The 23,711-nt window shown below is 54.3% G+C and overlaps 1 protein-coding gene across 3 annotated transcripts in view; it reads right to left on the bottom strand.

Annotated features, from left to right (window-relative positions):
- The window catches only part of erfl3 (Ets2 repressor factor like 3), a 49,563-nt gene extending 26,216 nt beyond the window's left edge, over nucleotides 1-23,347 (bottom strand). Inside the window, exon 1 of one of the 3 annotated variants that reach the window (XM_064298353.1) lies at nucleotides 22,710-23,347. In XM_064298353.1, the coding sequence (XP_064154423.1) occupies nucleotides 22,710-22,731 (22 nt within the window). In that variant the 5' untranslated portion in view covers nucleotides 22,732-23,347. Of the gene's footprint in view, nucleotides 1-21,430; nucleotides 22,235-22,254; nucleotides 22,669-22,709 lie in introns of those variants that run through there. The other 2 variants (XM_064298362.1, XM_064298371.1) reach the window with 2 other exon arrangements.
- Nucleotides 23,348-23,711: the final 364 nt, after the last annotated feature.

The following is a 23,711-nucleotide window of genomic DNA, read 5'->3' as shown; positions in this document are numbered from 1 at the left end:
AGCGCACACACATGCTGACGCACACACACACGCTAACGCACACACACACGCATGCTGACGCGCACACACACACACACACACACACACACGCTAACGCACACACACACACACGCTAACGCAGAAACACACATACGCACACACACACACACACGCACGCTAACGCAGACACACACGCTAACGCAGACACACACGCTAACACACACACACACACGCTAACGCACACACACACACACACGCTAAAGCTCACAATAACATGCGCCGTGCTGGCACCGTGTGCGTCAGCGCTGACTCAGTGCGTGAGCGTGTTTGCCATTCAGCCTTCACAACGCAAACACTTTTCTCCTCCGTTCCCTCGCTTTCTCTCTCTTTCTCCCCTCACTCACTCCCTCTCTATCTCTCTCTCTCTCCCTCTCTCCCTCTCTCTCTCTCTTGGACACCGTCTCCTAGCAACCAGACACTTCAGGACTAAAAATAAACCCCCAGAAACGTACAGAACAAAAAAATAAAACATAAACGACAATTAATCCTTTCAAGCTGAGAGCGGAGACTCAAATAGAACAGGTAGCAGCGGAGAGAAAGAGACGCGGAGAGCGAGGTAGCAACAGGTAGTCGTGAGAGAAGGCGGCTCTCGGCTGAATGCTGGAGAGAGGGGGAGAGAGAGAGAGCCTAGCCTTCGACGCCGGGCTCCAGAGCACGCTCAGGAGCGGCGGCAGCACGCGCGTCACAACGCCGCCTCACCGGCGCGTCGAGCGTTCGCCCGCACAGACCCGTCCGCCCCGCGGCCTGGCTCTCCTGCCGGAGCCTGCGAGGCTGGCTCTTGGCTCCCGGGGTCCCTGTCACACGCCGTTAGCAGGCAGGTGAAACAATAGCGGAATGTAAACGGGGTCTTCCTCCTTCCTCCACGCCGCGGAGGCCAGCGCGTTCCTCCAGGGCTCAAAGGGCCATTGTAGCGAGCCGGTGGAGCACGGCGGGGTTAGAGGGGCAGTAAGGAGACGGGCTGGGGCAGTAAGGAGACGGGCTGGGGCAGTAAGGAGACGGGCGAGGGCAGTAAGGAGAAGGGTGAGGGCAGTAAGGAGAAGGGTGAGGGCAGTAAGGAGAAGGGTGAGGGCAGTAAGGAGAAGGACGAGGGCAGTAAGGAGAAGGGCAGGGGCAGTAAGGAGACGGGCTGGGGCAGTAAGGAGACGGGCAGGGGCAGTAAGGAGACGGGCTGGGGCAGTAAGGAGACGGGCTGGGGCAGTAAGGAGACGGGCTGGGGCAGTAAGGAGACGGGCGAGGGCAGTAAGGAGAAGGGTGAGGGCAGTAAGGAGAAGGGTGAGGGCAGTAAGGAGAAGGGCAGGGGCAGTAAGGAGAAGGACGAGGGCAGTAAGGAGACGGGTGAGGGCAGTAAGGAGAAGGGCAGGGGCAGTAAGGAGAAGGGCAGGGGCAGTAAGGAGAAGGGCAGGGGCAGTAAGGAGAAGGGTGAGGGCAGTAAGGAGAAGGGCGAGGGCAGTAAGGAGAAGGGCAGGGGCAGTAAGGAGAAGGGCTGGGGCAGTAAGGAGACGGGCGAGGGCAGTAAGGAGAAGGGTGAGGGCAGTAAGGAGAAGGGTGAGGGCAGTAAGGAGAAGGGTGAGGGCAGTAAGGAGAAGGACGAGGGCAGTCAAGAGGCAGGGCAGTAGGAGCGGGCTTGCGGGCCTGGAGACTGGCAGGCAGTAGGAGCGGGTCGGGGCCAGTAGGAGACGGCGGGGCATAACGAGGCAGGGAAGGCATAAGGAAGAAGGGTCTAGGCAGTGAGGCAGAAGGGTGAGGGCTAAAGGAGAGGGCGGGGCAGAGGGAGGTAGAGGGCAGTAAGGAGAAGGGTGAGGGCAGTAAGGAGAAGGGCAAGGGCAGTAAGGAGAAGGGCAGGGGCAGTAAGGAGAAGGGCAGGGGCAGTAAGGAGAAGGGCAGGGGCAGTAAGGAGAAGGGTGAGGGCAGTAAGGAGAAGGGCAGGGGCAGTAAGGAGAAGGTGCAGGGCAGTAAGGAGAGGGCAGGGGCAGTAAGGAGAAGGGCAGGGGCAGTAAGGAGAAGGGTGAGGGCAGTAAGGAGAAGGGCAGGGGCAGTAAGGAGAAGGGCAGGAGCAGTAAGGAGCCAGGCCCCTGCTCTCCCCCGGCCTCCCCCCACGCCGGCGTGTTCTGTTCGTCCGTCTGTCCAATCACCATTAGCGGTGGTTAGCGGGCGCGCTGCGGACGGACGGGACGTTCGGCTGCCTCTTTTAGACTCATTGTCAAGAGCCTCCGCTGACATCATCGGCCGCCGCGGTCATTGTCACATCGCCCAATGGCGTCCGCGCGCTCGGCTGACGCTCGGCCTTCCAAAAATACCCCCTCCTTCAGCGCGTCCATCAGCCCGTTCCATACTTCTTTCTCTTCCCACCCCCCCCCCCAAAATCCCCCTTTCCCTCCCTCCCTTCCTGCAATTCTTCTATTAGTCTAAATTTAGCGGGAGGGAAAAGGTCTGTCCACATCTGCTAACAATCGCTCGGAGAGGTAAGCGGGGGGCAGGCCGTGCCTGACGGTGGCCCTACGTCTCTCCCGCATGCCAAGGGGCCAGAGAGGAAGCCGGCCGGACCCAACCATTACGCCAGGCTCTGGGGGGGGGGGTGGCCTGTTCCATTCCCTCTGTACAGGCCCAGAGGCCTGTTTGTGGCTGAAGGTAAGAGAGGGGTGATGCGGGAGGGGCGTGGGGGCGGGCGGGGTGTGGGGGGTGGGCGAGGGCGTGGGGGGTGGGGGGGCGTGTTGTTGTCCTCTGTAAACACGCACGCAGCGGCAACACGGCGCTCACTCTCCCTCAGCTCGTTAAGTGCATCTGCTAAAGCTGATTAAGCCAGGCTGATCTCCCTTACGTAACACTCACCTCTCTGACACCATGCGTGTGTGTGTGTGTGTGGGTGTGTGTGTGTGTGTGAGTGTGTGTGCGTGTGTGTGTGTGTGTGTGTGTGTGTGTGTGTGTGTGTGTGTGTGCGTGAGTCTGTGTGTGTGTGAGTGTGTGTGTGTGTGTGTGTGTGAGTGAGTTGTGTGTTGGTTGTGTGTTGTGGGATGTGTGTGAGTGTGTGTGTGTTGGTGTGGTGTGTGTGGTGTGGGTGACGTGGTGTGTGTGAGTACGATGTCTGAGCATGTGTGTGTGGTGTGTGTGGTGTTACGCATGTATGTGTGCATAGTGTGGTGTGTGTGTGTGTGCGTGTGTGTTCGGTTGGTGTGCGGAGTCTGTGGTGTGGTGTGTGTGGATGTGGCGTGTGTGCGTGTGGTGTGTTGTGGATGAGTGTAGTGTGAGTGTGAGTGTGTGAGTGTGTGCTGTGTGTGTGTGAGTGTGTACGTGGACTGTGATGTGTGTGCGTGCTAGTGTGTGTGTACATGTTGTGTGCATGTGTGCATGTGTGTGTGTGTGTGTTCAGAGGGGATAATCAGTGTTTATCCCACTGTGCAATCATGGCTGAGGCTGTGACACTGTCCTGACTGGGGGGGGATTTAGCAGGCCTGAGAAACAGCGCTCTATAAGCAGACCTCCAAAGTGGATCCCATTAATTGCTGGCCTGATTCGATTAGGGGGGCCGCGTCTGTGCGTCTGTCTGGCGTCCGCCGCTCGGAGCTCCGCCCGGCTCCCGCGGGAGACCGCGGCCCCTCGGCAGGGAGTTACGCAAGCCGGGTGACGTAACCCCCCCCCCACACCGCCACCCTCCAGCGCACTGCCACATGCTGCCCGGCGGGCGCTACCAGAGACAGCCGCCGCTTACCCCTGCACGCAGAGCGGAAGAGTCAGGATGGAGGAGAGGAGGAGAGAGGACCCCACACAGGGAGGAGGAGAGAGGACCCCCACACAGAGAGGAGCAGAGGAGGAGAGAGGACCCCCACACAGGGAGGAGCAGAGGAGGATCCCACACAGGGAGGAGGAGAGAGGACCCCCACGACGAGAGTCAGGAGCAGAGAGAGGAGGAGACCCCCCACAGGGAGAGAGAGAGGAGGATCCCACACAGGGAGGAGGAGAGGAGGAGAGAGGACCCCCACACAGAGAGGAGGAGAGGAGGTGAGAGGATCCCACACAGAGAGGAGGACAGGGCCAGGCAGAGGAGAGTCATACAGCACTGATGTCCCAGCGCATGTGAACTTTCCCCTCTCACACGCCTCGGTCTAATGCAATTATGCAACAGAGCACTGCAAACATACACACACACACACACACACAAATACAAACACATACACACACACACACACACCGCTGACCGCAGTCCATTGAGCACAGAAGCACAATCCACAGGGGGCTAGCACAGCCAGATTAAAAAAGGGGACCCCAGCTTTTGTGGGGACGAGCGTCAGCGCAGTGAGAGTGGAAGAGGAGCGGAGGTGTACGTGGAACAGGAGTCTGAATGAGAGTGGAACAGGAGGAGGAGGACTGTGTGTGTGGAACAGGAGGAGGAGGAGGAGGAGGAGTGTGAGTGGAACAGGAGGAGGTGGAGTGTGAGTGGAACAGGAGGAGGAGGTGGAGTGTGAGTGGAACAGGAGGAGGAGGTGGAGTGTGAGTGGAACAGGAGGAGGTGGAGTGTGAGTGGAACAGGAGGAGGTGGAGTGTGAGTGGAACAGGAGGAGGAGGTGGAGTGTGAGTGGAACAGGAGGATGGAGTGTGAGTGGAACAGGAGGAGAGGTGGAGTGGAGTGGAACAGGAGGATGGAGGTGTGCGGAGTGGGGTGAGTGGAACGAGAGGAGGTGGAGTGTGAGTGGAACAGAGGAGGAGGTGGAGTGTGAGTGGAACAGGAGGAGGAGTGCAGTGTGTGTGCAGGAGGGAAGTGAGTGACAGGAGGAAGGTAGGATAACAAGGACGTGACGTGTACAGAAGTTCAGAACAGAGACAGACGAACAACACGCACAACAGGACACACCTACAGCTCACAACACACACACACACACACACACACACACACACACACACACACACACACACACACACGCGCGCGGATCGAAGGCCCGGCGGCCGCGGCTCTCCGCCCGATGGGAATGTGGGGCAGCGGCTGACCTGTTTTGACAGCCAGTGACTCCAGCGCTCCATGATGTCACTTCCTCCCCTCCCCGCCCGGCTCATCAGTGGCCGGCTGTGCGCGTCGGCTGCCATTTCCCTTCCACAACAAACCCCGCCCGCTGCAGCAGCCCACGCCCCGCCCCGTCTGCGCCCCAGGCCCCGAACTCACCCCGCCTGCACGCCAGGGACCCCAGCACGCGCACACTCTCTCTCACACACACACACTCACACACTCACACACACACACACACACTCACACACTCACACACTCACACCACTCACACACTCACACACACACACACACACACACACACACACATCACACACACACACACACATCACACACTCACACACTCACACACACACACACATCACACATACACTCACACACACACATCTCACACACACACACACACACACTCACAACACACACACACACACACACACACACCACACACACACACACACACCACAAACACACACACACACAGACACACAGACACACACACAACAGACAACAGACAACACAACACACAACACAGACACACACACACACACAGACACAGACACAGACACACACACACACACACGCGCGCGCTGTAGGGAGACGGTCTAAAGCAGGAGTGAGAGCCACGCTCGCTCTGGCCCTCCTGCCCCCGCCTGAGCCGCTGAGTCAGCGACTGAGCCTCCTCCCGCGCGCCTCCCACGCGCCTCCCACGCCTCCACCCCCTGCTCCTCATTACGGCTCCAACGCCACACGGGCAGGGGCGGGAAACAGGCGGAGCGTCCACAAAACAGCCTGCTGAACAAGAGGGGCAGCCGCACGGAGAGGGGCACGCGCACAGACAGACAGAGAGACACACACACACACGTCCACGCACTCACTCGCGCACTCGCACTCGCACACTCACACTCACACTCACACTCACACTCACACTCACACTCACACTCACACTCACACTCACACTCACACTCACAGACACTCACACACACACGTATTTGGCCCCCTGTACGGTGGTGGCCTCCACCTCTGAGACCCGGGACGTCCCGTAACCTGGATCAGCGCCGTTAGTGAGCAGCAAGGTTCCAGCGCTCAGGGGCGCGGCAGCACCCCGTTTCGGACAGAAAGCCCAACACCCCTGTCACAGACGCGAGCGCAGTGGACTCATTCTCTGGTACAGACACACAGCACACGCTCTCCAAACGGGCCCGTCAGCTCCTGCGCATCCCGGACAGGCCCGCTGCTTTACCTCCTGTGCATCCCCTGCTTTACCTCCTGTGCATCCCCTGCTTTACCTCCTGTGCATCCCCTGCTTTACCTCCTGTGCATCCCCTGCTTTACCTCCTGTGCATCCCCTGCTTTACCTCCTGTGCATCCCCTGCTTTACCTCCTGTGCATCCCCTGCTTTACCTCCTGTGCACCCCCTGCTCTACCTCCTGTGCATCCCCTGCTTACTCCTGTGCATCCCCTGCTCTAACTCCTGTGCATGCCCTGCTCTAACTCCTGTGCATCCCCTGCTTTACCTCCTGTGCATCCCCTGCTTTACCTCCTGTGCACCCCCTGCTTTACCTCCTGTGCATCCCCTGCTCTAACTCCTGTGCATCCCCTGCTCTAACTCCTGTGCATGCCCTGCTCTAACTCCTGTGCATCCCCTGCTTTACCTCCTGTGCATCCCCTGCTTTACCTCCTGTGCATCCCCTGCTTTACCTCCTGTGCATGCCCTGCTCTAACTCCTGTGCATGCCCTGCTTTACCTCCTGTGCATCCCCTGCTCTAACTCCTGTGCATCCCCTGCTTTACCTCCTGTGCATCCCCTGCTTAAACCCCCTGTGCATCCCTGCTTAACTCCTGTGCATCCCTGCTTTACCTCCTGTGCATCCCCTACTTACTCCTGTGCATCCCTGCTTTACCTCCTGTGCATCCCCTGCTTTACCTCCTGTGCGTCCCCTGCTTTACCTCCTGTGCGTCCCCTGCTCTGACTCCTGTGCATGCCCTGCTTTACCTCCTGTGCGTCCCCTGCTCTAACCCCTGTGCATGCCCTGCTTTACCTCCTCTGCATCCCCTACTTTACCTCCTGTGCATCCCCTGCTCTAACTCCTGTGCATCCCCTGCTTTACCTCCTGTGCATGCCCTGCTCTAACTCCTGTGCATCCTCTGCTTTACCTCCTGTGCACCCCCTGCTCTAACTCCTGTGCATGCCCTGCTCTGACTCCTGTGCATCCCGGACAAGCCCTGCTGCCGGCCACTGGGACAGAAAGCACAAGAACAGCAAAACCAGAGCAAGGAAGCGCCAGAGAAAGAGAGGGAGAAAGAGAGATGAACAGGGAGGAAAAACAGGGAGGGGTAGGTGGGGGGAGAGAGAGGGGTGGCCCAGCTCAGTTCTGAAGCTCTTGTTGAGATGGCCCTGTGATGGAACTGGCTGATGAAATCATCACGTCAGTGCTGCGGTGTGTGTGTGTGTGTGTGTAAGTGTGTGTGCATGCAAGCGTGCGTGTGCGCATGCATGTGTGTGTTGCATAATCGCCGAGCGCAAGTCTCAGGCTAAAACCGGTCCGTTTAAAACAATTACAGCTCCAGCGCTTCAGCGGATTGTACAAGCAGCTTATTGCTGATGTCAGTTGTTCTCAGGGGGGGCTGGGTGGGGGGGAACAACAACAACATGAGGCAGAGCAGTTGGGAGAAGCGAGAGAGAGAGAGAGAGACACATGACACACAGAAACACAAGGAGGACAACAATGATAGAGAGATGCCTATGAAATCTGCCACCGTCTCCAGACCCTGAATACGACGAAAAGGTGCAAACAGATTTACCCCAAGTCGCCCGTGTGCGCAAAATCAGTACAGATTGCCATGGGCTGCGGGTTCCCTTGCGCTTCAGAGACAGTGTGGCTTCAGAAGACCCAAGTCAGGGAGAGATCTTTATGACAGCAGGATTAAAAACAGTTTGTATGTTACGTCCAGAAAGGCTTTAGGTTTGTAGTTACGCCCGAGGCTCATGTAGCTAAATGCGGCCATTCACAGTACAAGTAAGCCCCGCACGGGAAAATGAAGAAAGGATTACTGTCCTCCCCATTTATCCCGCCGTGTCCTCATAGGTTATCAGAGTCAAGAGTGTCAGTGCTGCTGATTGGAGAGGACTGGGGGGGGGGGGGTGGGAGTCCTGTCCAGACTGCGGAGCACAGCATTCCAGGGAAGGACCAGCTTCAACCGCTCTTCCGACGACAGTCACACGGACAGCAGACTGTTTGCGATGCGCAAACACACTCAGACAGCCCCGGGGGTAACGGATCGCGCGGCGCGCTAACTGCAGCAAAAACGGTCGGGCGGAGTACCAGGAAACGGGCAGACGGCGACCGCTCGCCCGGGCCAAGCCGCAGCCCGCAGATAGACAGCGAACACTCCCCGCGAACATTAAAGTTTAATCGCTGCCCTTTCCTATAAATACCTTTTCAACGATCTATGCATTATTCACCGACTGCGGAGCGGCCCGACTCTCTGAGGCCGGAGGCGCTCATGGGAAACGTAGTTCGAGCAGACGCTTCTTGTAGGCCCACGCCACACCAACTCGTCCTTCGAGCTTTATAAAAAAAAAAGCCGCCGTGAGGTGACCAACCCGAGGGCCGCCGTTCGCGACCCGGGTCCCGCGAGATTTCAAATCAACGACTGCGGATCTTCCCCCCGACGACAGGCGTTCACTCGTCTGTTTATCCATTGTACGGCTGAAAGCCGACCGGATCACAGCGCCCAGAGGAAGACACTTTGTAATGAAATGCGTAAGCGCTGCTCCGCGCAGTGAAAAGGCTAGGCTAACGGGGCTCAACGCGTGCGCTTCCGAACTGAGGAGCGCACTAACGCGTCCCAATTAGCAGAAGAGCTCCTAAATTATTTGTCCGGTGAGCACAAATTGATTTTCAGGAGCCCTGCCTAATAACTGAAATCACGCAAGTAGCGTATCCTGTTCTTTTGGGAGTTGCAGGCCGTCCCACAACTGCATTTGTACCCTTCAGTGTGTGATACATGTGTGTGTTTGTGTGTCTACACACACACATACATACACACACGTTTTAAAAAAAAAATTTTATTCTTTAATTATTTTGGAGAGATCTTGAACCAAAGAACGGCAGTGTGTATGTTACACACACGTCCGCTTTAACTGGCGTTGTGGGGACAGCGGAGACTAGGGCAGTGGGCCAGGCTCACCGCCACACAAAGAAAGTGTGCTGAGTTATTTGAGTGGCTGGAATGAGTGAGAGGAGGGGGGGATAATGGATGAGGGTATTGTATCCCCGCTGGGGGGGTGGGGGTGGGGGGGCTGAATCAATGTTAAAAAGGTTTTGTCCCTGAAAGGCTTTCACACCCTTACACTTAACCTCAGCACAGACACATGCACACGCACACGCACACGCACACGCACACACGCACGCAGTGATGTCAGCACTGCAGCTATCCGCGTGCGAAATAAGGGCAAGGCCGGATCTAAACGTGGGGAACTCGTGCTCAGAGAAACCGGGTGTCCTGATAAAGACGCGGCTGTGGTCCGACCCCGTTCGGTAAGGCAGACCCTCGACCCCCCCCCCTCCCCCAGTGCACGCCAGGACCGCCACCCGGGGCACTCCCTCCACTCCCCGCCGTCACGCGGCATGGCCGAGCGCCGCGGCGGGCGCTCGCTTTCCGCGCAAACCTGGGCGAGCGGCTTTTTGGCGGAGCCCATTTCCGATTGGTGCGATTTCGGCCTCGTCGTCCCCCGCTTTCACCCGGGCCGGGCCGGAATCGCTGGGCAGGTCTCAGACCGGCCCGCCACGGAACAACGTGCGGCCCGACACAAAGCCAAACAGGGCCGCGCTGACCTCACCTCGACTCTCCCTCACGCGGGGCCCGCTCCAGTCAGAGGCCAGCCTTTAATTACTCCACCCGCTTCCTCGCGACCTCAGAGAGGACGGCCGCGAGCAGGGGGCGTCGACGGGCGGCCCGAGCGCGAACGCTCGCGCGCGATTGGCCGCCGCGCGTCCGTCCCCCCTGAGGTCACCGCCGAGGAGCTGCGCAGTAATCCAGGGTAAGTACCGCTCACGCGCAGCCAGTCAGCAGCTTTACGTTTCCACCGCGAGCGACGAGGCCTGCTTGGCGCTCGCTGCATGGCGGACAGCTTCAGCTGCTGAGGATGAGTACGGGATACAGGTTTTACCTGACCGAAGAGCACTCTGACTACAGAGCGCCTGCGTGACAAGTGTTTTGGAGGCTGAACCCACCCTGGTTTTGTGGGAAATGCTCATTGGCTGAGGTCAGGGTTGGGGGTGGGGCTGGGGGCATGTTCAGACCCAGGGTGCTGAGGGGTTGTTTTTATACACAGAGGGGGAGGTACTATCTTTTCCTCGACACACACCTCACGAGTCACGCACACACACTGAGCGCACGCACGCACGCACGCAAAGTGGGCCCAAAGTCTACGAGTTGAGGGGTGGTGAGGGGGTAGCATGACTGAGGCGGGGCACAATCTGGCAGCAGACACAGACGCACTCCAGAACTGCAGGGAGGCTGGCCGGGGTTTCCAACGGCCAAATCCAGCGCGCTTATTTGCACTGCTAATTCAAACACGCTGCTGTTGACTCCCTAAGTCACACGCACACGCACACGCACACGCACACGCACACGCACACTCACTGCACACACACACACACACACACATACAAACACACACACACACAAACACACACACACACACACACACAAACACACACACATACAAACACACACACACACATACAAACACACACACACACAACACACACACACACACACACACATACAAACACACAAACACACAAACACACACACAAACACACGCACACACACACACACACACACACACAAACACGTGCAAACTCACACGCTAACTCACACGCTAACACTCGCGGGGGCCTTCCTCCTTCCTCCTGTCCCGGTCGGCCAGGAATCGCACAGAAACCGGCTCGAACAAATTGGCTCAAAGTTCAAAAGGAACACGGACGCAGCGAGAGGACAGGTCTAAACAAAGAGCCTTCAAACGTGATCTCACATTCCTGACTCAGGGAGGAGGGGGGTGGAGGGGGAGGAGTGGGGGAGGGGAGAGAGGGAAACGGGGAAAGAGAGCGAGAAAGGGAGAGAGAGAGAGAGAGAGAGAGAGTGCGCAAGAGAGAAAGTTTAAGGTGGCGCCAGAAGGAATTTGAATTCACGACAGACGACCACACACACACGCGCGCGCGCACACACACACACACCCGCGGTTCCCTCTCTCTGGGTCACTAGCGGGCATGCAGGCAGTTTGGGGGAGAGTCTGGAGTGACTCCTCATCCACTCACATTGTACCGGACCTGTGACATCACCACCACCACCACCCCGCCCCCCCGAAACTCACCCCTAAAACTCCCAGATAAAAATAGACCAAAAAAAATAAAAATACTCCAGCTCACTGAGCTTTATAAAGGGCCATTGAGGAGGTTACAGACGGGCCCTTCTCAAAGCGGGGGCCCCACCGCGTACGAGGCCTGCTTGTCGGGACGACCCGCGGCAGCGTTCTCTCCCCGTGTTTCTGGCCCCCTCCCCCTCAGCATTAAAAAAAAAAAAACTTAAAAAACGACGGGCTACGGGCCCCACAACAGCGGCGGCGGCGCTGGCCCCCCTGGCGCGGGGAGCGGCGCACGAGCGGAGCTCCTCCCGTCGCCGCGGCGACCGCAGCCCAGCTGGACGGCGTCTGCGGCTCGAGCAGAACCAGCGCTATATTCGCCCAGGTTCGCTCATGCCGACTGAAAAGAAAAAAAAAAAGACGCACGAGATCACAGATGCCAGCTCGAAAAAGACGGACGAGAAAAGGAGACGCTCAAAATAAACGCACGCGAAACTCCCGTCGGCCGTCAGTCCTCCTCCTGCCAAAACAAAAACAGAAACCTCGAGAGAGAGAGAGAGAGAGAGAGAGAGAGAGAGAGAGAGAGAGAGAGAGAGAGAGAGAGAGAGAGAGAAAAAAAAACGATCCACGCATCTCTCAGGCAAAAAGTTCTCTTTGCACATCAGGCTCTTGCTTTCAAATCGGAAACACAATAAAAAATTAATTCTGCAAAAAAACAAAAACCCCGCAACTTTTCGGTGAGACTGCACGTGCACTGCTGCGGACGTACAGCGAAGCAACAAAATCAGGTTTTTCGGGTTTCAACAAACAAAAACTGAATTGGCACTGCTTTCTGGGCCGTTTCTAGCAGGCTGGGCAGCTGCCGTTTCGTTTCCGGATGACGTCGCCCATCCAGGCCCCGACCCGACGACGATTCGCAGACTGCAGACGAAATAAATCACAATCCACGTTCCAACGTTCGCTTCGACGGGGCCAAGAAACGACGGAAAAGCCAGGTCCCGTCCGCCACGAGGACTCACGCTACGCAAGCGAGGACGTCCACAGCGCCCGAGAGTTACGCCAGCGTTCTTTTTTTGGTGTGCGGCGACTCGCACGCTTCCCCGACGTCGAGTTCCCGCACGCCGCTGTGTTTCAACGTGCGGCGACCGTTTGTGAAAGATCAACACGGCTCGGTGTTTACCAACTGCCGCTTGCCGGGGGTTTCGTGCGCCTCCCCACACCCCTGTAGAGACCGCGATTGCACGGGACGTTCCGGCGACGCGCTGGAAAGCACCGGAGCTCCACTGTGAAACGGCACAGCGAAAACGCGCTAACGCTAACGCTAAAGCCTTATTCATTTTTTTTATACCGATGCCAATATTTTCCTGGTTAAAATTTTGTCAACTCAAGAGTTTTGGGGAACAGCTTAACTTGCGGGAGATAAGGCCTGCGTATTAAAACCCCGTCAGGTCTTTTGGTGAATCTGCGCCGTGGCAACGGCAGGCGCTCAGAGCGGTCCCCTGCTCTTCCAGGGCAACTCCCGGATTTGCGTTTGGAGAGCGCGGCGTCGGGCCGGAGCCAAATCGGGCCGTTACACAGCCCCCGTAAGCCAATCACGAGCTGCTAAATTTACCGAGAGACAGAGAGAGAGAGAGTGTGAGAGAGAGAGAGAGAGAGAGACAGAGAGAGAGAGAGTGTGAGAGAGAGAGGGGGAGAGAGAGAGAGAGAGAGAGAGAGAGAGAGAGAGAGAGAGAGAGAGAGACAGAGAGAGAGAGGAGCTCAGCCTGCCGGTGGAACGGCTTCCTTGGCCGTGGCCCGGCCCGGACCGGACCGGAGCGGAGCGAGCGCTGCCACAGAGAGGACGCTGCACACACACCCTATTAGGTTACACACCAGCACTGAGCGGACACGGCCGCTGAAAGCCGTACACGCAGCCCCGCACGGCACCGTCTCCCGCGCTTCACCGCGCCGGAAAAACTACACTACCCATCAACACCTCGCTTCCGCAACATAACACCCCCGCGTTTAACCGTATCAGATCATTACACTACTCATCAACACCCTGTTTATCCACATAATACCCCCGTGTGTTATGGTATCGAAAAAAACTACATTACCCACCCAACACCTTGCTGCTCCAAATAGCACACGTGCCGTGTCTGAACACTTCGGTGCCCAGCGTAGTGTGCCTCAGTCTATTGTGGGATGCGGTATTTAACCTAGACCTAAAACCCCCCATTTTACAACAAGTACTGACTGAAAGGTCAAACGGGATTGGGGTCAATTTCAGTTTAATTCAGGAAATAAGCTGGAATTCAATTCATTAATAGGCAAATCCCTGTGGACATTAGCAGTCCATTAAGTGAATTTCAGTTCATTTCCGGAATTGACTCAATTGAAACCCCAGCTGACCCCCCAGTCCTGATCTGCAGTCACAGAAGCTGTGAGCGGTGAGGAGGGGGGGGGGGGGGGGGGGAGGAGCGGACGGAGCACCTGGCGGGCGCGCAGGAACATTCCGGGCTCCGAGGCCGAGGTGGCGGGTTCGAGCGCCTGTCCCGCGCGCTCTCCGCAGTCCGGGACGAGCGCCGGAGGAGCGTCTGCTGCCCTGAGCGGCACGGTCCGCCAGAAACCACAGACGGGACATAAACCAGAGACCCAAAGCACAATGTGGACAAGCCCTCTCCCTCTCCCTCTCTCTCACACACACACACACACACTCGCAATCACACACTATCACCCAATCCACATATGGCACAACCAGCACCCTTTTGTTATAAAATATTTGTTATTAAAATGACAAAAGCTCAAAGTGTGTCCCTGCATGCAAGTATGCACAAGCCCCTCCTTCTCCCCATAATTATCCACTTATTCCACTCGGCTTCAACAAGCCCCACCCCCAGCCCGGCCCCCACCAACTCCGCCGGTCCACCTTAAGAAAGGAGTCTGAGACAAAGTTCCACTCTGCCCCGGGACACAGAGAAGAAACAGAAAGGAGGCTGAAAGTGTGAACGAGCAAATGGAGGGACGGAGAGAGAGAAGGAGGGAAGGCCAGCTCAGTGGGGCACTGGGAGGAGGAGTGGAGGGGTGGAGGAAGCACGGGGGGTAAAGTTTTCCCAAGAAACAAACCCGTGTGTGTCTGACTGGCGCTCCCCTTTCCCGCCCCCCTCCCTCCCTCCCTCCCTCCCGCCCGCTCATTACGAACAGAGCGTGTGCCTACTCCCGTCTGTGGGAGCTGCAGTTTTCACACCTACAGGGGGGGGGGGGGGCGAGGGGCTTGAGTAAGCCGCATAGTGGGAGTTCCAGGGGGGGGCCGAGACCACACCGAATCCACAGCACTGCGGGTGCGGGGGCAGTGGGCGCCACTCACAGCTAGGGGGCGCCCTGCCCCCTCCTCCAAGGTTCAATCCAGATAAACAAAAACTAGTTTTTTTTTTTTTACACTATCCAACTTAAAAAAAAATAAAAATAAAGTAATGTGTCTGGGTGTCGAGAGCGGCGTTTTCGCTGAGAGGAGCGACAGGCCGTCTGAACGGATGCTACGCCGCGGCGGCGCGCTCGGGGTCGCGACCCCCTGCCTTCTCGGGAGAACTCCGGCGCCATAACCGGATCCCGGGACATCTTCCCACCCGCCATCTGATGCGCGGCGTGCGTCGCCGCCGGCCGTGGGAGGCGCGAGACGCGGGCGAGCCCGGGGCGGGGGGGCGGAGCCGGAGCCGGAGAGTCAGCGCAGGTCACGCTCACCTCCCGCCGCAGACCCACGCGACCTCAGCTCTGAGGCTGCGGCGATGGCGGCCCCGTCTCCCTGCCTAACGCGCACTCTCAGCTTCTGCTTTCTGTCACTGCGCAGCGAATCAGCTCCACTGCAGCCCTTTGAAGAGCAGAGTCATCTGGAATGTTTCTTAAAAATCCCAAACCCGTGTTCTAGAACTCCGCTGCTTTCGGTTACCAGCAGTGACTGTGACATCAGCATCAGAATGTTCAGTTGATCATGCATTTGTGATCTTACACTCTAAAGGGCTAAATCTTTATCCAGAGGGAGTCACAGTAAGGCCATATAGCTAATGTGGGCAAGAGACAACACATGACAATCAATACAAGCAGGACCGCCCTTCAGACCTAGCTGACACCAGCGACCGTAGTGGTATCAGGATTCAAAAATGCACATTTTAAAAATGAGGTATGATTTCACTGGGGTCTATCAGGAAGGACAGGCTGGGCCTGGCGGTGGAGACGAGGGGGGGTTTAACCTCCTGGAGAACAGCATGGGAAACACAACCACGCACAAACTCTCCGTCTTCGCTTCCATTTTCCTCCGGGCGCCCAGCGAGGGCCCCGCAGAGCCCCGGCGGCCCCAGCCGGGGGGGGGCCCCGCCGCGAGCTCGCTGACGACATCCACACCCCCGGCCCCGGCAGCCCCCCTCCCGCCGCTGTTTACAATAGCCACTTCACTACGGAGAGAGGAAAGCCACAATCGTTTCATTATCGCTGACACAATGGCGCGACGCGAGTGCTCCCGGGCGCTAGCGCTACGCCGAGCCGGCCGGCGACGTGGGCCCGTTAGCGTTAGCCCGGCGCAACGCTATCCCGATTTAGCTCGGGAGGGCGAGCGGGCCGACGGGACGAAAGCAAAGCCGTCCGGAGGCCCCCGGGGATAAAACCTTAGCCCGCTCCTCGAAAGAGCGACTGCTCCCGCGTCCGCCCCCCGCCCCCCCCCTCCAAAACGGCCCTAATCCCACCAGCGCTCCCCCTCGTCAAGAGTCATAATTAGGGCCGGGGCCGCTACGTACGCGTAGCTTGTCTCTGGAATGCGGCGCAGACGGCTGCCATTATGGAGCTCGGCTGGAATGTGGGAGGTCTGATTTCTCCAATAAAACGCAGTTGTTTGTGTGTGTGTGCGTGTGTGTGTGTGTGTGCGTATTTTGAGCATACATGTTCTGTACTGGTAAAACAATCGCCCATTTTCACAAATTTTGAACACACTGTCAACAACTAACAGGAAGGGAACGTTTGAATGGATGTCCGTCTACGAGCCCACAAATAGAACCGCGCGGAACAGTAATCGGATGTTCGTTAATTAACGAACAAAATTAACCGATTTGTATTCTCCCTCATTGATATTCATGAGGTAACAGCCAAAAAGCACTGCAGAAACCAGCAGGGTTCATTGATAATATTCACGTTCATGGCTGTGCATGCGAGTAAAACAGAGATCGCTTTGCAGGGAGTCATTATTTACACACAACTGGAGTTTGGTGTAGCCCTTGGGGAAGAGGGCGAGGGAGGGGGGGGATGGGTATTGATTATTCAGGGCGATAGATCAAACAGGCTGGAATGAAATGCACAGGCCTAATTTCCACAGCATCATCGGGCTATGAGCAGCGGATGGCAATAAACACAAAGCACTAAACTTGCACCCGACACGACCTTCGTGTACGGCGAGGGATGCTGGGTGAAATTAATTTGCTCAGAGAAACATCTGGCCGAGACTTTGGCAACGTCTACTGCCTCCGACCGCCCGCCCAGCTAAAGTCCAATAGCAGCGGCGGGTCTATGCAGCGTTAGTAGGACAGACAAACACAAAGTTGGCCAATCACAACAGAGCACAGCGTTTCAGGGCCAGGAGTTATCCACGACGATGTCAAATGGCAGCGCGGGTCGCTTGGCTTACGCGGACACTTTAAAGACTACTGAAGAAATGAAAAGTCAAGAGCTCCGGGCTGAGCAGCTGCCTGCAGCCGAAAGAAGCAACATCCACGTCCTTATCTAACGTGGAAGTCATCGATGAATCAGTACATTTGGCCTGGCCCTCTCTTCCTGAAAACACACCAACGGCTCTCATAAAACCCTGCAAACCTTCTGGCTGCTTAAGAGGTGGCGTGCCGGGTCATAGAGGCTCCTTATTTGATCTCTGAAGCAACGTCCTGGGTGATATTTCTGCCAAGACGTTTTCCAGGAATGAGCGGCACACGGAAAGCACAGAGCAATAGGGAAACAAAACCACAAAAAAAACAACACCACTCGCTTTATAATAATTAACACTGGAACTGTGATACGGGCTATAAAACCACAATTAGGGGGAGAAAGGAATAAGTTTGTGGAAGTCTGCACTGTTGTAAAAGCTCAACAGATAAGATAATCTTATCTAGTCTATGACAAATCCAGCTGACCAGGGAAAAGAAAGAGAGGAGAACTTTCTCTTTCTTTTCAGCAAGCCTAAACAGTCAATACACCTCACCTTATGTCAGACCATCCACCAACACCCCTCAAAAAAGAAACACAATATATACAAACACAAAATACACACACACACACACACACACACACACACACACACCCTCAGCATTTTTCACAGGCACTGCGCACGGAATGCAAAGTGAGGTCTGAATGACCCTGGAAACACGTCCCCAGGAAGCCACACAGCAAATGGCTTCCCACCTCAAGACCACACCGGAGCGGCACCCGCACTGAAACCCCACGGCCCTATCAGCCGTATCGACGGCCCAGCCGCACATTATCAGCCCAACGCAATCCCACAAAAAGCCCGCACCCGGGGACCTCCGCCGACAGCGAGCAGCGCCGATCTCATCTTCGACACCCCCTGAACCTCCGCCAGGCCCTGCCACACACACGCAGCCGCGAACTGATAAGAGGAATCAAAGCGCCTGTTATCGGCGCTCGCTCAGAAGCCTACAGCTAGCGCCCGCCCGGCCGGCCGCGACCCAGCGCGCTAACGCTAAGCGCTAGCCTAAGCGCTTAACTCCGCGTGGGTGCCCGAGGAAACTTTCGGCCGATGAGTCAGCGCCGCCGAGGCCGCCGCACACCCCCCCGCGCCGGCGGCTGGACCGCGGTATTCCCCGCGCACGGCGCCCCGAGAACAGACCGCGCCGGAACGTTCTTTTTGAAGCGCTCGGGCGACGCGCGTCCGCCACGAACCGGGAGCAGGGAAAACCGGGCAAGCGGAGCGAAATGAAAACGGGGGACGGGTAAGAGGATGAGCGCTCAATTTCGGCGATTAAGGAGCGGAATGAGATCGGGTCCCCATCAGGTAATCCATTTCAAATCCCCGAGGCACATGCGTACTAGGCGAGAGAAGGAAAAAATAAAATAAAAACCTTGGACAGAATACACGCGGGCCTGAAATCTGCCCGTAAAAATCTGCCCAAAAGTAGCCCCGTACGCAGAGGCGGGAGCCAAAGCACAACACTCTCCGCTATAAAAGTGCTCCTTTAGAGAAGGGACCGTATGCGGACTCGGGAGAAAGGGCGGCTTGTGTGGAGCAGGGGTCAGGCCTCTGGGGGAGTGCCCGCACGGGGTCAAGGGTTCAAATCACAGACAGGACTCTGATGAGAACCAGAACCCGTCTATTACGGAGTGACCCCCCCGTGTCACGTAAAAGTCCTTGTGCTGTCAGAAACGCAAGCTTAAGATTTTCTGTGCTCATTGCACAACCTTTGGATTTTCCCTCTTTGTTTTTATGTGAAGTTCAGAAAAGTACTTAAAGCACGACTGCTTCTGGCCTGAAGGTCGTTGGATGAATAGGAGGTGATGGACAAAAAGGACGATTCTCTTAATTTCTCGGAGGCTCTGATGTTTGATACCAACTTGCACACGACTGAGGGTACCGGTGCCAACGTTACACCCCAGCCAGGGCAACATTAATAAGGAGTTGCGCCAATGATAGAAGTCCTAGATCTGCCAGCGATCAAGTCTTTCAAAACTGAAAAACTGCCCGTCGTTTTACGATAAAATTAAAAAAGTAAACGACAACCTCGACAGGTCTAGTACCGAACTAGGCCAACTGTTCACACTCCGCGAAACACTAAAAGGGCTTTGAAGAGGCAATTACGGCGGAACCTGAAGATTCAGGCGAGCGCTGGTATGAATGGAATGAGGCGAGAGGAGTTTACAGCGCAGACGAACGGCACGCCTCGCGGACGCGGACGCAGACGCTGGGGCGCAGACGCAGACGCAGGGGCGCAGACGCGCGTCCCGTCGGGACGACGCACCGGAACCCGCGTCGGATCAGACTCGCCCCCGGCTCAGGTCGCGCGCAGGGGAGACCTCGCCCCCAAACCCAACGCCGGCGTCTCTGACCACCGCACGCGCGGTCACGGGTGGAAGACTCACGAGACTTCGGCGCATCCAAGGAAACATAAATACAAAACCTGCGAACGTCTCACACCCCCCCCCCCCCATTAACGATCTCCAGTTGTCCCCAAGCCTGGTGGGCTTTATCGCCTGCTCTGTCGAAACGGCCGCGTAGAAATGGTCAAAAGGCGACCTGCGGCTTGCCGTAACCTGAATACACAATTCTCAAGGGCTGTTCAATCCCTTGTCCTCGCTACAAGGGGGGGGTCTCTCCACTTAAGGCAAAGGATCACAAGACCCATTGATCCAATTCACACACCTGTGCTGTAAGCAAAAACAACCAAATAACATAATTCATTTAAGCGATAAAACTTCATTTAGACCAAGCACACCATCTCAGTTCTCAGAACTGATGTGCACAACATGCTCATACACACTAGTGTAAACTAAATCTGACACAACATGATCATTTTCTGTTCACACCACTTTGTGAACGCAACTTAAATTGTCGTGCAGCCTGTTTAGGATGGGTTACCTTATCCTCACAAGAAAAACTGTCTGAAAATGCAACAGCAGCAGCAAGAGATTTTTAAATATTCCTTTGTCCATCCTGGAACTGTCACAAGTTCCGCAATGCACAAAAAGAACATTTTCTCCCTCATGGTCAGTAAAAAGTCCCATGAACAAGAAAAAAAAAACGAATTATAGACAATTAAATAAAACCACAAACATGCCTACAAAAGTGTATGCCCATTTCATATGTCCAAGGTGAGCTAATCAGGTATCTGAAAACATAAATAAAACATGTGTGACCACATGATACTATATTTCATATATCACACTAATATTTAACACATTGTGTTTTAGCCATAGGCTACTTCGTCAAACTCCAACAATTTATATTACAGGTTAAAAATTTAATGTTTTTGCAAATGATTTCCCAAAGACCAAGGGCATTCAACTCAGACACTGAAACTCTAGTCTGCCTGGGCAGATGCAGCATTTTAAAAAAAAAAACGTTTGGATTATTAATAAAGGGACCAATTCATTAACGTTAATACACGAGTAAAATCATTTTAAACCAACACATTCACAAATAAAACTTGATATGCCAAAAGCAGATTCCCCGATCCCTATACTAATGTTGTTTTGTTCATAACTTCGTGACATAGCATGATAGTAATTTTCATGGAACTGAAAATATAGGAGCAGTTTCTGCTTGTTTTACTACTATGTACAGATATTCAAACCTACGGTGCAAAATAAGCGCATAATTTTATTACCAGAAAGAAAGAAAAAAAGAACTTGTTCGAGACAGTAACCTGAAACGAGTTGTATGTGGAAGTGGGTCATAGCGAAGGGTGGAAATACCATTGGAACATTCAGCTAACTGGCTAGCCTAGCTAACGTTTTTGTTTCCAGAGAACGCCAAGGCCTTATTTGCATACAAAACTGTGGGAATAGGGATTTGCAAGATCATTCTTCAAAGTAGTCAAATCGATGGTTAGACGTATTATGGCAAGAGAAGGCAATGGTAAATGTCTAAACCAGCAGCATTTGCACTGCAGTCACAGTAGCCACTTCCCTCTATTGAAACTCCCAGGCTAAAAACTCGCGAAGCCACACTCGAAGCGTTTGCGCTGGCCAGCTTTTAACAAAGTTATTCAGAAATGTCAATGTGCTAGACAACTCCACACTAATATTTCACGGAAACTTTTGTTATACGAGCTGGTATTCGGTTATAAGTGAAGGTTGGAGCTGTGGGGGAAGGTGTGAGAGAGGGGGAAAAGTGAAAGGAGAAAAAAAAACTGAAGCGTTATCGTTCGCCAGCTAAAATGAAAAAGAATGGAGTGAGACAAATCCCAACATGGATTCCGAAACACTCCACGAGTAGGCCGAATGCACAAATAACTAGCAAGCTGGCGAAAACTTCCGGAAAACCAAAGAAACTTATAGACAAACCGCTGCTTCGAGTCGGTCAAACTTCAGGCGTCAGCTATTTCTTCCACCAATACTGACACTGATATTTAGTTTTAGTAAATATCGAAATACTGACGAATTAGACTGTTTCACACGGTCGATGTGCAGTTAAAAACAAAAGCTAAAATAGATACAAACAAGTTGATATAGAAGCAAAATAACTTGAACTACGACCGAATATACTTTTAAGTAGAATTATTTTTTTTTTAGAATAAAAATTAGCAGTTTCCGCATGCTTGAAAACGAACGCTTCCATTTTGTATAGTCTAAGTAGCTAGCTGGGTAAGTTAGCCAGCTAACGTTACACATGGAGACAGACATGTTCACGGCTCTTAGCGCATTAGGGGTAACTAAGCCGACATATCTAGTTTGATATTTTCTTGTTACATTCATTATCCAACTCGCTACTATCGGAATACATAACACCTCGGCTGAGTTTCACGGCACAGTTTAAATAAAAGTGTATATTAGTAGACTGCAAGCTGCATTCAACAGGTCAACAGTGAATATGGAACGACTAGGCTAATTTATTTACACGCCGTTTGATGGCTGCAGTGGCTGGCTAATGAAAATAAAATGCAGCAAGTTTGGTAGTTACATGTTATATAACAATAAAAACAACACGCTTCCTCAGTCAACTAAAACTTTGAAATGAAACAAAATAAAAATGACATCTTTGTCTCAGCAAACATGACTTGGAAGCAATGTGCCCAAACAGACACTTCCGCAAAATTGTACACACGCGTGTGAAATCTGTTATTCACGATCTCAGCTAGCCCAAGTTAGCAAACAGATTTATCACTCACCATTCATTTGTTAGTATTATGTTCATACCACTATTAGCCATCAAGTCTGGTTCCAGCCAGCCAGACGGCTACCACTTTCCATCAACATTTACCACGATAAGTTATAGCAGTCTAGTTAGGGGGCAACTACATAACAAGCTAAAAATATCTTGCAAATCTAGTCATAACTTTTCATAAACGACCCAATTCTTACAGAGTTCCCCGCGGGCAATAACATTAACAAGACAAACGGAACTAGCTACCGTTCATGTTAAGCAAGGCACACTTGGAAAGTATCCGATCAACTGCAGGTAGAGTCGATATTAGCTAGCTAACGTTAGCTGATGCAGAACTTTAAAATAAAGAGCATTGGTTACACAACCCTTTTTACAACCGTGATTAAAATTACAGTATGCGGCTAAGTCGATCGCTTAGGATAAGCGAACATCAGCTAACTTACAAAAAATGCTACTTACCCGTGTCTGCCGGGGTTTTCATGGTGAATACAGATAGCTAAGTAGCTGGATAAATTAGTTGAGTCACTTGTCCAGAGGTAGACGTCGGCCTCCCTCACAATCCGCTTTTTCTCTTCTCCGTTGAGTGCAAGTTAGCTGGCTAGCAAGCCCGTAAACTTTTTGTCAGTCACTGTTGCGCTCTCTCGCTCCGTTTCAGTCGCCCCCCTCCTCTTTCTATCCTTTCCCAGACCCCCTCCTCCTCCCGCTCCTCAGAGTTTGTATCGTGTTTGGTGTAGTTTCCCCAGATCGTGGAGGCGATGTGGCCCCGGGGCAGTGTCACTCAGTCCAGCCCGAGTTCTGGGGGGGACGAGTGCGGGCCAGCGGTCCCGATCCGACAGACGAACTGATTCACTCTTGATGTTTATTTTGTTGTTTTGACAGTCTTACGTTTCCTTCTGTCGCTTATTCCCTCTCTTCCACATCTCTCCCGTAGCCAAACATCGTGTCGCCTAACACTCACCAGTCGATAGTGTGAGTGCGGTTCTCTCTTTACTGACTTTCTTCTTCCTCCACTCACTCTGTAGCAACTCTCCTCCCCCCGTCTCTCTCTCTCTCTCTCGCTCTCTCTGGGTGTCGTGTTTCTCTCTCTACTGCACGGGGCCGCCCACACGGAAGGGGGGGGGGGTCACGCCCACTCGCCACGAGCCGGGCTGGCGTCACTGCAGCACGCGGCATCGCCATGGAGACCACCATTGCCACTACCGTGATTACGTTATATTCGCGTCCTACGCACGCCGCCGACGTTCAGAAAAATGAGAGGCACGGAGACATCACCACGTCCGTTTACGTCATTTTACACGTTTTTTGAAAAATAATCTTATTTTCATGCTGTGCTAACTACTTTCATTGAGGCTGAGGATAATACAGTATTGTCAAAACTGCAAATTGAACATGTTTATATGCTCAGAAATACACAGAAGGGCATGATAATTTTATAACTTTTTTAAATTATTGTTTTGTCAA

Source organism: Anguilla rostrata, chromosome 1 (genome assembly GCF_018555375.3).
Source record: "Anguilla rostrata isolate EN2019 chromosome 1, ASM1855537v3, whole genome shotgun sequence".
Classification (NCBI taxonomy): Eukaryota; Metazoa; Chordata; class Actinopteri; order Anguilliformes; family Anguillidae; genus Anguilla; species Anguilla rostrata.
Note: the sequence above shows the minus strand (reverse complement) of the source record. Positions and strands in the feature narration are given on the sequence as shown.